Below are 17,218 nucleotides of genomic sequence, written 5' to 3' on the forward strand. Positions count from 1 at the left end.
CCCTAGACCCACTCCAATTTGCTTACCGCCCAAATAGGTCCACAGACGATGCAATCTCAACCACACTGCACACTGCCCTAACCCACCTGGACAAGAGGAATACCTATGTGAGAATGCTGTTCATCGACTACAGCTCGGCATTCAACACCATAGTACCCTCCAAGCTCGTCATCAAGCTCGAGACCCTGGGTCTCGACCCCGCCCTGTGCAACTGGGTACTGGACTTCCTGACGGGCCGCCCCCAGGTGGTGAGGGTAGGCAACAACATCTCCTCCCCGCTGATCCTCAACACGGGGCCCCACAAGGGTGCGTTCTGAGCCCTCTCCTGTACTCCCTGTTCACCCACGACTGCGTGGCCACGCACGCCTCCAACTCAATCATCAAGTTTGCGGACGACACAACAGTGGTAGGCTTGATTACCAACAACGACGAGACGGCCTACAGGGAGGAGGTGAGGGCCCTCGGAGTGTGGTGTCAGGAAAATAACCTCACACTCAACGTCAACAAAACTAAGGAGATGATTGTGGACTTCAGGAAACAGCAGAGGGAACACCCCCTATCCACATCGATGGAACAGTAGTGGAGAGGGTAGCTAGTTTTAAGTTCCTCGGCATACACATCACAGACAAACTGAATTGGTCCACTCACACTGACAGCGTCGTGAAGAAGGCGCAGCAGCGCCTATTCAACCTCAGGAGGCTGAAGAAATTCGGCTTGTCACCAAAAGCACTCACAAACTTCTACAGATGCACAATCGAGAGCATCCTGGCGGGCTGTATCACCGCCTGGTACGGCAACTGCTCCGCCCTCAACCGTAAGGCTCTCCAGAGGGTAGTGAGGACTGCACAACGCATCACCGGGGGCAAACTACCTGCCCTCCAGGACACCTACACCACCCGTTGTTACAGGAAGGCCATAAAGATCATCAAGGACATCAACCACCCGAACCACTGCCTGTTCACCCCGCTATCATCCAGAAGGCGAGGTCAGTACAGGTGCATCAAAGCTGGGACCGAGAGACTGAAAAACAGCTTCTATCTCAAGGCCATCAGACTGTTAAACAGCCACCACTAACAGTGAGTGGCTGCTGCCAACACACTGTCATTGACACTGACCCAACTCCAGCCATTTTAATAATGGGAATTGATGGGAATTATGTAAATATATCACTAGCCACTTTAAACAATGCTACCTTATATAATGTTACTTACCCTACATTATTCATCTCATATGCATATGTATATACTGTACTCTACATCATCGACTGCATCCTTATGTAACACATGTATCACTAGCCACTTTAACTATGCCACTTTGTTTACTTTGTCTACACACTCATCTCATATGTATATACTGTACTCGATACCATCTACTGTATGCTGCTCTGTACCATCACTCGTTCATATATCCTTATGTACATATTCCTTATCCCCTTACACTGTGTATAAGACAGTAGTTTTGGAATTGTTAGTTAGATTACTTGTTGGTTATCACTGCATTGTCGGAACTAGAAGCACAAGCATTTCGCTACACTCGCATTTAACATCTGCTAACCATGTGTATGTGACAAATAAAATTTGATTTGATTTGATTTGATTTGATTTGCCGATGTGGGTATGCTGGCGGCATATACCAGCACATTCATTCGGTGGTGCATCAAGAATTCAGCATAGCAAGTTTATGACATTCTGGGTAAGAAATGGGTAAATATTTTAATCCTTTCTCCGTTTCATGAATTTATTCTCAGATTCATAGGCATTGAAGCTTTTTTAAATTATTAATAAAAACTGTTTAAAATCAGAAAATGTATTTAATTGTTTATTTGCATATAATAGGCACATTTTTGAAATTCAAAATAATTGACACCATGACACCAAATGACCTGTCTTCCAGGTAATATTTAGATTTTTGGAGGGAGAGTATTTGCCTATAAAAAGTTATTACATCTTCATATCTATATTTCCATGATGAATCGCAAACTGAAGAACACTACTGGATATTGAGACGATCTATCAATGGTGGAACCTGCGGCGACGGCGCTCCATGTGGGTTCCCCATCCTGATGGCCTGCTGCCGGTGTGGAGAGTACCATCTGGTGCAGGAGCTGCGGTTCTACAATGTGATGTTCCAGGGCCAGTTCAGGCTTGATAAAGCCCAGTTTGATGATCTGCTGTCCAGGATAGGACCTTACATTGCAAGGGAAGACATGACAATAGCCTATGACTAGATCAGAACAGTAACAAATAGCATTGTAACACAACATTTTTCATAGGCTACAATAAAATACATTCTTTATGGGATTAATTGACAAATGTGTATTGATGACATATTTGAGGTGACTGCCCGCTTGACCCTATCCCCTCCTCTCTTCTCCAGACCATTTCCGGAGACCTTCTCCCTTACCTCACCTCGCTCATCAACTCATCCCTGACCGCTGGCTACGTCCCTTCCGTCTTCAAGAGAGCGAGAGTTGCACCCCTTCTGAAAAAACCTACACTCGATCCCTCCGATGTCAACAACTACAGACCAGTATCCCTTCTTTCTTTTCTCTCCAAAACTCTTGAACGTGCCGTCCTTGGCCAGCTCTCCCGCTATCTCTCTCTGAATGACCTTCTTGATCCTAATCAGTCAGGTTTCAAGACTAGTCATTCAACTGAGACTGCTCTTCTCTGTATCACGGAGGCGCTCCGCACTGCTAAAGCTAACTCTCTCTCCTCTGCTCTCATCCTTCTAGACCTATCGGCTGCCTTCGATACTGTGAACCATCAGATCCTCCTCTCCACCCTCTCCGAGTTGGGCATCTCCGGCGCGGCCCACGCTGGATTGCGTCCTACCTGACAGGTCGCTCCTACCAGGTGGCGTGGCGAGAATCTGTCTCCTCACCACGCGCTCTCACCACTGGTGTCCCCAGGGCTCTGTTCTAGGCCCTCTCCTATTCTCGCTATACACCAAGTCACTTGGCTCTGTCATAACCTCACATGGTCTCTCCTATCATTGCTATGCAGACGACACACAATTAATCTTCTCCTTTCCCCCTTCTGATGACCAGGTGGCGAATCGCATCTCTGCATGTCTGGCAGACATATCAGTGTGGATGACGGATCACCACCTCAAGCTGAACCTCGGCAAGACGGAGCTGCTTTTCCTCCCGGGGAAGGACTGCCCGTTCCATGATCTCGCCATCACGGTTGACAACTCCATTGTGTCCTCCTCCCAGAGCGCTAAGAACCTTGGCGTGATCCTGGACAACACCCTGTCGTTCTCAACTAACATCAAGGCGGTGGCCCGTTCCTGTAGGTTCATGCTCTACAACATCCGCAGAGTACGACCCTGCCTCACACAGGAAGCGGCGCAGGTCCTAATCCAGGCACTTGTCATCTCCCGTCTGGATTACTGCAACTCGCTGTTGGCTGGGCTCCCTGCCTGTGCCATTAAACCCCTACAACTCATCCAGAACGCCGCAGCCCGTCTGGTGTTCAACCTTCCCAAGTTCTCTCACGTCACCCCGCTCCTCCGCTCTCTCCACTGGCTTCCAGTTGAAGCTCGCATCCGCTACAAGACCATGGTGCTTGCCTACGGAGCTATGAGGGGAACGGCACCTCAGTACCTCCAGGCTCTGATCAGGCCCTACACCCAAACAAGGGCACTGCGTTCATCCACCTCTGGCCTGCTCGCCTCCCTACCACTGAGGAAGTACAGTTCCCGCTCAGCCCTGTCAAAACTGTTCGCTGCTCTGGCCCCCCAATGGTGGAACAAACTCCCTCACGACGCCAGGACAGCGGAGTCAATCACCACCTTCCGGAGACACCTGAAACCCCACCTCTTTAAGGAATACCTAGGATAGGGTAAGTAATCCTTCTCACCCCCCTTTAAGATTTAGATGCACTATTGTAAAGTGACTGTTCTACTGGATGCCATAAGGTGAATGCACCAATTTGTAAGTCGCTCTGGATAAGAGCGTCTGCTAAATGACTTAAATGTAAATGTAAAAATGATGCTACTGTTGTATTGTGGTATCTACAGTGCATTCAGAAAGTATTCAGACGCCTTCCCTTTTCCACATTTTGTTAAGTTACAGCCTTATTCTAAAATGGATTACATTAATATTTTACTCATCGATCTACACACAATACCCGATAACGACAATAGCAAAAACAGTTTTTTAGACATTTTTGCTAATTTATTACAAATTAAAAAACGATACATTATTGACATAAGTATTCAGACCGTTTGCTATGAGACTTGAGATGTTTCTACAACTTGATTGGATTCCACCTGCGGTAAATTGAATTGATTGGACATGATTTGGAAGGGCACACACCTGTCTAAGTAAGGTCCCACAGTTGACAGTGCATGTCAGAGCAGAAACAAAGCCATGAGGTCGAAGGAATTGTCCGTAGAGCTCTGAGAAAGGATTGTGTCGAGGCACAGATCTGGGGAAAGGTACCATTTCTTAAATGGTAGAAGTTTGGAACTACCAAGACTCTTCCTAGAGCTGGCCGCCCGGCTAAACTGAGCAATCGGGGGAGAAGGACCTTGGTCCCTCTGGCAGAGCTCCAGAGTTCCTCTATGGAGATGAAAGAAACTTCCAGAATAACAACCATCTCTGCAGCCCTCCACCAATCAGGTCTTTATGGTGGAGTGGCCAGGCGGAAGCCACTCCTCAGTAAAAGGCACATGACAGCCTGCTTGGAGTTTGCCAATAGGCACCTCAAGGACTCTTAGAACATGACAAGCAAGATTCTCTGGACTGATTTAACCAAGATTGAACTAGTTGGCCTGAATGCCAAGCGTCACATCTGAAAGAAACCTGGCACCACCCCTACGGTGAAGCATGGTGGCAGTATCACGATGTTGGGATGTTTTTCAGCGACAGGGACTGGGAGGATAAACGGAGCAAAACTCTCGATGAAAACCTGCTCCAGTTCACCTTCCAACAGGACAACAACCCTAAGCACACAGCCAAGACAATGCAGGAGTAGCTTCGGGACAAGTCTCAATGTCCTTGATTGGCCCAGCCAGTGCCTGGAATTGAACCCAATCAAACATGTCTAGATAGCTGTAGAGCGACATCCCAATCCAACCTGACAGAGATTGAGAAAAATGGGAGAAAGTCCCCAAATACAGGTGTGCCAAGCTTGTAGCGTCATACCCAAGAAGAGTCAAGGTTGTAATTGCTCCCAAAGGTGCTTCAACAAAGTACTGCGTAAAGGGCCTGAATACTTACGTAAATGTGATATCAGTTTTTGATTTTTTATTCATTTGAAAATAATTCAATAACTGTTTTAGCTTTGTCATTATGAGGTATTGTGTGTAGATTGAAGGAATTCAAAAAAATAAATGTAGAATAAGGCTGTAACGTAACAGAAGGTGGAAATAGTCAAGGGCTCTGAATCATTTCCGAATGCACTGTATATATTCATTTGTGATGCTGTCCTTGTAGAAAAGGCCAGACCTTCATATTTAGTATTTTTCTATGCACCCCTAGTTTGTCCCGTTAGTTAGAAAGTCCGACAGTGCATCAGTTAATCACCCCTAACTTTCTATCCAATCAAGAGACATTCTCTTTAGCCTGCTAGTTGTAACTCCCACTTCCAGCCAGTGAATTTCAGTGAAGACCGAGAACGGATGGTGCACGATTATCCACAGAAGTAATAAGACAAGTTGCAGCATGTTTAACTGTATTTGTGTGTGCATCTAAAAAAAACACACCCTACAGTTCATTAAAGAACCCTAAAGAGTACCTGTGTGGTTCATGATGGTGAGGTGACAAGTCAATAAAGACGACAACCAAACTGGTCTAGTCGGCAGCCTTGTAGTGATTCAATAACCAACCCAGCTACCTAGCTTAGTATCACAACACAGGTGTAACCCTGCCCTATTTTACAATCCATCATATGATTCTGTGGTCACATGCTGTACATGCACAATGTTATCATGTGTTAAGAAAGATATTATACTGAAGTAATCCACAATGACCTGGTGACCTAAAAGTCTGACATTATCTTCCTTATTACTACAGATACCTTGTAACTGGAGATTACTTCAAAACCATTGCCTCCAGTTACTGTGCAGGTTGGGTGCATCATCAAGAGGTTCACATTAGGGAATGCATGCCTGTCCCAACCAAGGACGACTGGAGGGCCAAAGCTACTGGCTTTGAAGAACGGTGGAACTTTCCTCATCGTCTGGGATCAGTGGATGGCAAGCTCGTGGTCTTGCAATCCCCCCTAAACTCCAGCTCCCTGTTCTACAACTACAAGGGGACATTTTCCATTGTCCTCTTGGCGGTTGTGGATGCCAATTACCTCTTCCGGTTAGTGGATGTCGGCAGCTTTGGGAGGAAGAGCGGCAATCTGCCGTTGGTCCTCAGGGATGGCACCCTGGACCTCCCGAAGACAGCCTGATTCTGGAGCAGAGCACCGGGGACGAGTGGTGCCCGGGTCAGCTGTTTGTTCACCTACCCACAATTGCTAATATCCTATCCGCAACTGTCCGACAATATGTGATAAAGTGAAAAGCTGAGGCCTGCACTCAACCCTAACCTGCAAATATAGAAAATGCGCTATAGGCTACAGTATGCAGAACAATTTTTTGGACAGGGGGGACAGGATTTGTTGTTGTTGCTTGATTGAGATATGTTTCTGCTTATAATTTCCAACATTTTGATAGGCTATTTGTTAGTCAATGTCAGAGTATTGTCAGAAGATATCTTTAGGGTGTTGGCCAGTTCTCTGTTCTACCCTGGGTGGTGTTACAGCGGACCCATATATATGAAAATTGCATTGACCACTTATTGCTTAGCTAATAAAAAATACATCGCATAAAATCGGTGACTCAGTGTCATACTTATCCTGATACCAGATTCGATCAGCGCAACCCTTTACAATACTCCTGGTATTGGATATGACTGAAAAACTATGTCTCACAGACATTCATACATGACCCGTACCTTTATTTGCCAAGGTAGAGTACATGATCAGTGAATATATTCAATGTACAGGCTACAATGTCAGAAACTCATGCTTGGTAATAACTACATGTATTTACAGTACAACTTGCATCCTTGGCACAAAGTTATTACATTTTACTCAATCAATAGGGTAGTCTAGTGGTTAGAGCGTTGGACTAGTAACCGGAAGGTTGCAAGTTCAAACCCCTGAGCTGACAAGGTACAAATCTGTCATTCTGCCCCTGAACAGGCAGTTAACCCACTGTTCCTAGGCTGTCATTGAAAATAAGAATTTGTTCTTAACTGACTTGCCTAGTTAAATAAAGGTAAATAAAATAATGTTATGCTTTTCAGAGTATCTTGAAGTCAATACAACCAGCTATGATAGCTGAGGTTCATAGCTAGCTATTTAATATTGACATTGTACTATTGACATTTAACAATCATGTGCATATTTATTGGGGATTAATGATTAACTGGTGGAAGCAATTAAAAACACTGTTCTGAACTAATATTTATACCAAACATTTTAGGTTCCATACACAGATCGGCTACATAGCTAGCTACACATCCATAGGCATACAATTATTGTTATCCTCCACTACACAAAAAGCAAGAAAATAGTTAGCTAACTACATTACTTCAACTGCATTGCATGGAAAATATCAGCAAGCCCAACTTACAAAATTGTCCATTCAATTTTGCAGTAAATGCTTTAGCTAGCTAGATTCTTTACATCCACAAGACGACAGCCTGGTTTGATGGTTTTCTCAGGAGACCCTAAAACATGAAACACAAATGACAATTTCATACTCATGTCAAGATGCCCATAAAGGTAACGTTAGCGAGCTAGCAGGCTAATTTGAGCCAGTCAGCAAGCTTGCTAAATAGCCATTTTCGTAAATTAACTTTATGACAAAAAAATATGCATAATCATTTCTCTACATTAACTAACATACTCAACTGTCCCCCCTAGTATTTTTGTTAGCCATCTTTTCTGGGGAAACTCTCCAGCGTTGAGTCTCAGAGCGTAATATTCATGATAGGAATCACTCCACATGATTGGTCATTGGCCAGCGTTTGCCGCTTGTGATTTGCACGAAGTTGGGAAATTCTGTTCTTTTCCACCGCTGCACACGCCGTGCCAACGGACCCGTCCACTAGCGTACGGCCCTCACACAAGCGCATTTTCATCCACGTTCCCTTTCCTCGCCGCCTATCCTGTTTTAACTTGTACTTTTTTCAAAAGGACGGAAGAAATTGCGCAGGAGTTGAGCAAATCCAATTGTACTGGTTATGTATCTGTAGGCTACAAGATAGTGATGGGTCGTTTCGCGAACAAATGGCTCTTTTTGAACGGATCTTTTCGGAACCGAATCACTTGTGAAAGAGCCGTTCATTTGGCTCGCTGATTTTGATACTGTTACTACTACTTGTTGACCTCCTGACAGCTATCTGCAGATAAAAATATTCTCTGAAGATGGTAATTCTTCACTGCAAGAACAATGGGTAGTGAGGAGAGAGCCTCATTCTGGTCCACACATTTTTGTAGTGCCATCTAATCATTTGGTCAGTTAAAATGTATGTGAACACACGTGATATCATGGCAGGCAACTTTTTAGGCTTTACATGAGAGATTGCAATTGCAATAGTCGTAGGTACATTTTTTTTAAGCGCGACTGAACGAAGAGTCGTTTGGGAACCAAATGTCTCTTTTAGCTGAATGTAGCCAAATGATCCGGCTCACCGAAAAGATTCGGGATGTCCATCCCTAGTACCAGAAGCATGGCTTTCATTTCTATAGAAACTCTCAGATCCCGCCCCATTATATTTTCTGCGTTCTGAAAGGGAAATTTATTCACTCTAGGGATAAGTTTCATTTCTATAGAAACATGAGTGACCCAGTGACATCACAGATCAGCCTTTGTAAAACTGTGTTTATCTTACCCTTGTTTTGTATCTGCCCTGTGTACTGGTTATGTGTATGTAGGCTACAAGAAGCACCGTTTAGTTAGTTTCATTCTCGGGTTCTGTTGATAGAGAAGAGAGAAACAAACACAGTCAAGACTAGATTATGGTATTTGGCTGCACAAGAAGGTGAGATGATTATTATTATTAATACTTTTTTGTTGTGAGGACTTATTACATCACATTACAATACAGTATTAATCATGTTTACAAGTTTTCAAATGTTATTTTAGAAAAAACCTTATAGTTTAAAAAACTTGTTGGGACCATACTCTTGTCTTTTTTTACATTGTTTTGCTTTACTTGTTTTAGAAAATCTCATTCTCTGAGCAATTGTATTAGTATAAATTAATATAATTTCAGATTTTGCATACAATATAGCTTAGTATTCATATTTATTTTATGCAGTCTTTTTGCTCATCTTTATCAAGGGTGCCAATAATCTTTTACCCGGTAGGTCAGATTAAAGTGACATTTCACTCCAAAATGAAAATTTGTTGATTTATTTCAGATATTTATAAAAACCAACATTTTCAGATCATTAACTGTTTTTTGGTCCTGAACCCTTTTTAAAGGGCCAGTGCAATTCAAAATAACCACACCACAAAAAAACAATATACAATACATAGGTACAAAACTGAAAAATATTTTTTAAAACAGGTAACAAAACCCATTAGTCATAAATGTACAAATGAACATCAGCAATCTTCAACTTAAATGCACCAAATACCTGTTTATGCCTGTCACTGCCAGAAATACAGGCATATTGTTTTACCGTCTATGAGAGCCAGCTTCTCCTGGTGGATATGACAGATGGCAACATGGTTCAATCTGCTTTGTGTCTTTGTTGATCACTGCCACGTCTTCAAACTCCATGACAACCAAATGAAATCAGAATGAAGGCAACAACATTTCTTTTGTTTTGACTACAGGCAGCAAAGATGAGTTGAACCGATAGTTCCAATCTCTGTGTGATGTAAATGTGCAACATGCTTTACTACCACACTGCCTAATAATGGCTGGTCTTAACAATGATTGGGTTAGCTTTTTAACATGATAGATTCTGCTTTTATTAGCAAAATCATCTATTAACTGTCTGGCAATAGGTATAGCTAGCTAGCTGACCACATAGTACCAGTCTATTATGAATTGTACAGTCCCCAAATATTTTTCTTGTCAGCACTCAAGTTTTCAAGATGTGTAACTTTCAAAATACAGAAATCATCCCCTATGATCCATTTTGCATCATATGATGCTGCGGTTTGATAAAATAAAGGAAACACTTGAGTAAATGAAGGACACAAAGTACATTGAAAGTAGGTGCCTCCACACAGGTGTGGTTCTTGAGTTAATACGCAAGTAACATCCCATCATGTTTAGGGTCATGTATAAAATTGCCCAGTTGCCCGTTATTGTGGTTACATGGCTAGAAGAAGAGATGTCAGTAACTTTGAAAGAGGGGCCTCAAAGGGGTTTTAAAGTGTGTGTCACCAGATCTCAATCCAATTAAACACTTACGGGAGGTTCTGGAGTGCTGCCTGAGACGGCGTTTTCCACCACCATCAACAAAACACTCAATTATGGAATTTCTTGTGGAAGAATGGTGCCAAGGTGCATTGAAGCTATTCTGGCTGTTCGTGGAGGCCCAGTGCCCTATTAAGAAACTTTATGTTGGTGCTTCCTTTATTTTGGCAGCTACCTGTACATAAATAATTAGCCTACATCTCAAAGTGTTGTCTAGGTGATATAATGTAGGATAATTAACATGAACGTTTAAAGGCTTAATTCTGTTTACATCCTTGAGGAATGTTTGTCAAATCAAAGGTTCAAAACAGAAAGAAAGGACAGTGCCTGGTGCACACATCACCCACCTTGCAATCCGAGCGGAGGCCGTTTGAAACTTTTTTTACCATGAACATAGTTATTTAAAACATGGAGGTTTATGTCATTTTATGAGGCATTTCTTACTTTGTTTCAAAGTAGCCTAACCAAGATCAGACCATAGAAATGTTGAGGGAATTATTTTATAAACACTTCCTTATGCCATTGAAACCAGCATTTCTCTCATGTTCAATTATATTTCTCATGTTCAACTTTCTTTCATTGTCCAGCAGACAAAGACACAATCCGACGGACGCCCTTAATTTCGAGCCCTGTAGCTACCTCTCCTCAGCAAACACCACAAAGAGAGGAAGATAGCGAGAGCATAATATACTTAGTGCACGCTGATGAAGTAAGTATACCCCCGTTACCCCCGCAAGTTATGCGCCTCCAAAATTCTTGCTTGAGATTGTTATTTGCTAAAAAGCTACCTTTGTCCACTTTAATGGAAATCTACTATAGTAAGGAACTTCATTGTTACCCAGAAATGATTTGATATTGATAGAAAATATCTGCATTGGAACTGTAATGTATTACCAACCACTAGAAATAAGTTACAGGTATCATTCCAAACGTTGACACAACCGTTGTTTTGTCTTAGGTCGACCATGGTTGGAAGGGGCATCCTGGGTTGTTTCATCTTGTGTCTGTCTCTGACCTCAGTATGCGCTGTCAGAGGAACCCTTAGTTCAATAAAGGACCTCAAGGGAATAGAGTTTGGTCACACCTCTCCTCGACACGGCCTCATGCTGCTCCACTGGCTAGCCAACAACATTTACAATGACAACAATGGCAACATGAGACTCAATTTCAACCCAGCCAGGAGAGACTATGGCTTTCATTTCTATAGAAATGCAGATAATCCCCGTCCATTACCTATTCTTCCCCATCAACGTGAAAGTTACTACTCACTAGGGAACCTTGTTCACAATAACAACAACGGTGCTTTGGCACTTCCTGATTATGTAACTCAAAGATTCTACAACTCAAGGGGACATGAGAACAACAGGGACAGGGTCATACTCAGAGTTAGGGAGGAAGAGTCCAATCAGTTCATAGTAGATGAGGTCTATGTCACACAGCACTATCCACCAAATGGAAACACAGGAACTGGCTATGATCCAGACAATACATACCTTGTCAGTTTCAACCTCTTAACACAAATCCAACGTCTCGCAAACATTGACCGAAATGACATTCCACGTATATATAATGTAGAGATCAACCACAACAGTCTGCAAGAACTGGAAAACATCTGGGGACAGACACCTGGTCTGGCACTTCTTCTGACTCTTGTATTGTCCTTTACATTTAGGGCGCAGTCATGTCGTGTAACATCACAAAGTACCTTGAAGCATGAAGGTAATGCATTGATTAAGCTTGAGGTGAAAACCACAGATAGAGGAAAAGCCAGGATCATCTGGAGTGGGATCCCCAAGAGGCTATTAGACCAGGGTTTAATGGTGGTTCTTCATAGGAACAATAACAGTGACAGTAAGAGCGAGCTGAACAGATCATCAGTCGGGGGAAAAGCCTCTGGGAGCTATAACACCTTAGTACCCCTTAACCCTGGTCTCCAGGTCCGGCTCCATAAGGAGGTAAACAATTGGTGGAATTACTTGGGGTTTGGGTCTCCACCTGGAGAGGAGATCTGGAGAGGTTCTGAGTTTCACGATGCCAACCGAGAGATTCCTGTTGATATTAACGGACATGACGCCAGTCTGCAGCTCTTCGTAAAGGATGGAAAGGCCTGCGCTCGTCTGTATGTAAAGAAATCCTTCACTGCCTGGAAGAAAATGTTCCATAACTCCTGGGTTGGGTTCTACTCTTCTGAAGGCACCCTGGATTATAACACCTGGCAATGGGCTGTAAAGTTCTCTGAGGAAAAAGGCTCACATCAGGCTGATATACCTGGGTATGATGTCTATGTGTATGAGTCTAGTATGACCATGTCTCCTGGGGTCCAGATCAGATTCATGCTGGAGAAATCTGGGGGTGAAAAGGCACGCACTCCACCCTGGGAGAGACTTGTCCAGTGGTGAGCTCACCTGATAACATGATATATGACGTTGATATTCTCATTTTTAACTGCTTGTGTAACTGCTTTTGTACAACATTTCTATACCCTGTTTTTCATTTAGATGTATTTTAATTGTTCATCTGTGTGAAGTGTAAAAGGGAATCTGTTCCCAAAAAGTTACCTGGTATCCCTTCTGTTCCTCTTTCTTTGCTATTTTGAGGGGATGACTACAGGTTGTTGGTGTGGGAGAGAGACTTGACCTGTCCTCATGACAAATCATTCAGTACATTAAAGAGTCTTTTTCTCTTTTTTTCTGTTTGATGTATCATGGGTGGGAGACCTTTGTAGGGAAAGAATGGATACCTAGTCAGTTGTACAACTGAATGCATTCAACTAAAATGCATATTCCTCATTTTACCCAATCGCTCTGAATCCACGTCATCGGTGCCCGGGGAGCAGTTGTTGGGGGTTAATTGCCATGCTCAAGGGCAGAACGGCAGATTTTTCCACCTTGGCGGCCTGAGGATTTGAACCAGTAACCTTACTGGGTTGCTGGCCCAGTGCTCTAAAACCACCATGCTACCTGCTTTTGTTGGTTCTGTTTGTTGGTGTTCATTTTTGTGTTTTGTGAAAATTCTATGAAAATGGAAACACAAAAAAACGATGATAAATTCAGAGAAAATATACAATAAAAACCTAAGAAAAACAAACAAAATGGTGGTTTTAATCATCCCAGGATCCACTCTTGAGCCCTTCAATGATATGTTCCTGGAAGATGAGTGTGAAAAGATAGACTGGGATTATGATGGAGCTGGACAATGGTGATTTTGGACAAATCTCATATCAGTAGTCGGTCTATAGTGGTTTCCATATTCACACTATTGTTTGCAAGCGGAGTCAGCCATTACCCACCAGCCAGTCCTGAACCACCATTTAGGAAAGTGAAACACATAATGTAAGGTCAGCCCAGAGCGATGGGGAACTCCATCACCATGAACCACAGTGTGATGTAGCAACTGATTTAGACCAGGGAATCCTGATGACTTCACTCTCAGACCAATCATTGGTATTAAAGGATCAGGTACATTTAGTGCCAGTCAAAGGGAGAAGAGAAAAATCAGCAGACATTGTGGGTCCCAGGAACCCATGTTGCATACGTCTGGTCCAACCACATCTGTGTGATATACTGCCCTCTACTGGATGTTACAAAGTACTATATTTATCTCACATCAGGGCTGAGTTTCATTTAGACATTTTTGACCCAGAGTCATACAAAATTGTGTGTTTCTCTACTCCAACAATTAATCCACAGATAAAAGGGAAAACCTAGTTAGTCTGATTAATCGTTGATTACCTACTGAGTATGTGGGTTAGTATCACTGAGGTACGTACTTAGGTTCACATACACCGTTTCATGGTTGCTGTCATCTTTCTTACTGGGATTACTCCGCCTGCACTAGAGCTCAGTGCTCACTGGACAGACAGCAGTATGCCGTGAACATGCTCTGGGAACTCTGTTTAATATCTTCAGCTCTCCGTCAACAAACAATTGTAATAATTAAATGGATGTTTTGTGCGCAAAGGTGATGACTAAAGTGTCTTATTAGGAATTTTCTCATTTGACTTCTCTATGGGGCCATCAGTGGGAATTGTCTTTCTCGGCCGTGATTCAGTTAAACTGCAATCCCGAAACAATGCTGTAGATGCAGTCAAAGTGTTCTTCGAGACTGAAACCCTGGCCCCTTGGTTACCCTGCTCGTGAAAACAATGAGGAGATGGGTCTCGGTATCAGCTGAATCAGAATATATTTTGATACTTAGATATTTCTTAATTCCATTATTTTAATTTTATATGTTGTTGTGAATTGTTACATACTACTGCACTGTTGGAGCTAGGAACACATTTTGCTATACCCACATTAACATCTGCTAAATATGTATATGAGACCAATACAATTTGATTTGATTTCAAGTGGTACTCAAAGCGTGACGTCCTATACACATTCTCACATTGTAGTTGTAACTTCTCAACAGTAAACCATCCAAATAGCAGACAACATTACTCCAATTACAAAACATATTTTCAATAAACAGTTTTAATAATGACTCTGTTTTTGTTGCTAGAATTATCAAAGGCATATAAAGTTAGGAGCCGACATACCCCAGTTAAATAAATGAAACATGTCAAATTATTAAATAATTTTTCAGAACCTAATATGAGCCTTGTATTTATTAGATAAAGGTGTGTATTTCTAATGAGTCAGGATTTTCAGGTTCTCATCAACAGGCCCCTGGTCAGCCATGATATAACGTGATCAAATAATGTCACATATTCCCTCAGGACCATATTATATGAAGGGGTATACATAACACCTTTATGAAAACAGTCATAACACCTTTATGAAAAGAGTCATAACACCTTTATGAAAAGAGTCATAACACCTTTATGAAAAGAGTCATAACACCTTTATGAAAAGAGTCATAACACCTTTATGAAAAGAGTCATAACACCTTTATGAAAAGAGTCATAACACCTTTATGAAAAGAGTCATAACACCTTTATGAAAACAGTCATAACACCTTTATGAAAACAGTCATAACACATTTATTAAACCAGTCATAACACCTTTATGAAAAGAGTCATAACACCTTTATGAAAACAGTCATAACACCTTTATGAAAATAGTCATAACACATTTATTAAACCAGTCATAACACCTTTATTAAAAGAGTCATAACACATTTATGAAAATAGTCATAACACATTTATGAAAACAGTAATAACACCTTTATGAAAACAGTCATAACACTTTTATGAAAACAGTAATAACACCTTTATGAAAACAGTCATAACACCTTTATGAAAACAGTCATAACACCTTTATGAAAACAGTCATAACACCTTTATGAAAAGAGTCATAACACATTTATGAAAACAGTCATAACACATTTATGAAAACAGTAATAACACCTTTATGAAAACAGTCATAACACTTTTATGAATACAGTAATAACACCTTTATGAAAACAGTCATAACACTTTTATGAAAACAGTCATAACACCTTTATGAAACAGTCATAACACCTTTATGAAAACAGTCATAACACATTTATGAAAACAGTCATAACACCTTCATGAAAACAGTCATAACACCTTTATGAAAACAGTCATAACACATTTATGAAAACAGTCATAACACCTTTATGAAAACAGTCATAACACCTTTGTGTTGCAGTTTCATTAATTACAACAGTCATAACACATTTATTCCGAATCCTTCGTAAGGAATTCTCAAAATTAAAGTTCCTACGAATAGCTGTTAAATTATCAGTACAAAATGCATGTTTTTACTGTCCTCGTACCCAACTCCCTGACACACTATTCACACAACAGTCTGTGAGCACTGGGTAGGCCTCAGAACATTACCCAGGTAGCATTAGCAATTTAGGGTTTATATGCCTTGCTCAAGGCCACAATGGCAGCATAGGGGTTGGAACCAGACCTGTGTGTAAATAGTACATTTCAAATACTCTAACTAGCCGTACTTGATGATTGAGCTTGCCTGGTGCAATGGAACCTATGGAATAGTCCCATGAGTGTAAAACCCATCAATCCGGCACTCCAGACAGGCTCAAACAAATGGTTGAAGTATTTTATCAATTTCAAATACAATTTCAATTGTGAATCCCCCTCCAAGGCAGCAGGGGATGGCACCTGAAAAGTGATGTAGGTGTGGTTAAACGTGTGTAAGTATTGTGTTAGCTCCCGAAGCTAATGCCTACGCTTAAGCCCAGCAGGGTAACACAATCTTGTGGCCTGCAGGTGACCTTGGCTAGAAACCAGTCTATTTATCTGGTGAAGTGACCTAGATAGGTGTCTGTGTGGAGGTGGTGAAATGGCTGGTGGAGTGTAACGAAGATGGTTCTGCATGTTTAGTAACCTAAAGAGGCTAGAGAGACAGGCCAGTAACTGGAAGGTTGTCAGTTCAACCCTGGGTCTCTTGTTACCTTGTTGAACTATGGGGCCACGTGTAATGTAGCCTAGAGGTTGGAGGGGAGGCTAACTTCTGGGGGGGGTTGCTGGTTTGAATCATGGGGCTGATGGAAAAAATCTGGTGGACGTGAACCTGCAACTGGAGGGTTGCTGGTGTCTGCCGTTGTGCTCTTGAGGAAGGCACAACCACAAGACAGTCTAAAGTGTAGTCTTCTTCTTTAAGGAAGCTCGCAAAAGTCTTACACAAGATTACTCAACAAGAAAGTGTGGTTCACCAAACAAAAAAACAACCCGTGTTACATTTCACCCCATTTGACCTTCCCCTCCTAGCAGAGACCCGTCCGGGCACAGACTGGTTTCTAACCCGGGTCTCCTGGGCACCACAAGGTCTCAAACAAGGTTAC

The 17,218-nt window shown here is 42.2% G+C and overlaps 1 protein-coding gene and 1 long non-coding RNA gene across 4 annotated transcripts; one reads left to right on the top strand and one right to left on the bottom strand.

The window, feature by feature from the left end:
• Positions 1-1,805: 1,805 nt before the first annotated feature.
• LOC118401835 (uncharacterized) lies at positions 1,806-9,786 on the bottom strand. Of its 2 annotated transcripts, XR_008077259.1 has the most exons (4): positions 9,651-9,786; positions 8,900-8,982; positions 7,636-7,732; positions 1,806-2,186 (listed from the first exon to the last, which is right to left on the bottom strand). It is a non-coding gene; the product is annotated as an uncharacterized LOC118401835 (long non-coding RNA). The 2 variants fall into 2 exon arrangements; XR_004829368.2 differs by lacking the exon at positions 1,806-2,186 and having other exon boundaries at positions 6,939-7,732.
• On the top strand, positions 8,881-13,536 carry LOC118401833 (uncharacterized). 2 transcript variants are annotated; one of them, XM_035799451.2, is made up of 3 exons: positions 8,881-9,049; positions 11,032-11,153; positions 11,403-13,536. In XM_035799451.2, exons 2-3 carry the CDS (start codon positions 11,149-11,151, stop codon positions 12,841-12,843), a joined length of 1,446 nt encoding a protein of 481 aa, XP_035655344.2. In that variant the 5' UTR covers positions 8,881-9,049; positions 11,032-11,148; the 3' UTR covers positions 12,844-13,536. The 2 variants fall into 2 exon arrangements, with proteins under 2 accessions (XP_035655344.2, XP_035655345.2); XM_035799452.2 differs by having other exon boundaries at positions 8,883-9,049; positions 11,035-11,153.
• Positions 13,537-17,218: the final 3,682 nt, after the last annotated feature.

Source organism: Oncorhynchus keta, chromosome 23, assembly GCF_023373465.1.
Source record: "Oncorhynchus keta strain PuntledgeMale-10-30-2019 chromosome 23, Oket_V2, whole genome shotgun sequence".
Taxonomy (NCBI): Eukaryota; Metazoa; Chordata; class Actinopteri; order Salmoniformes; family Salmonidae; genus Oncorhynchus; species Oncorhynchus keta.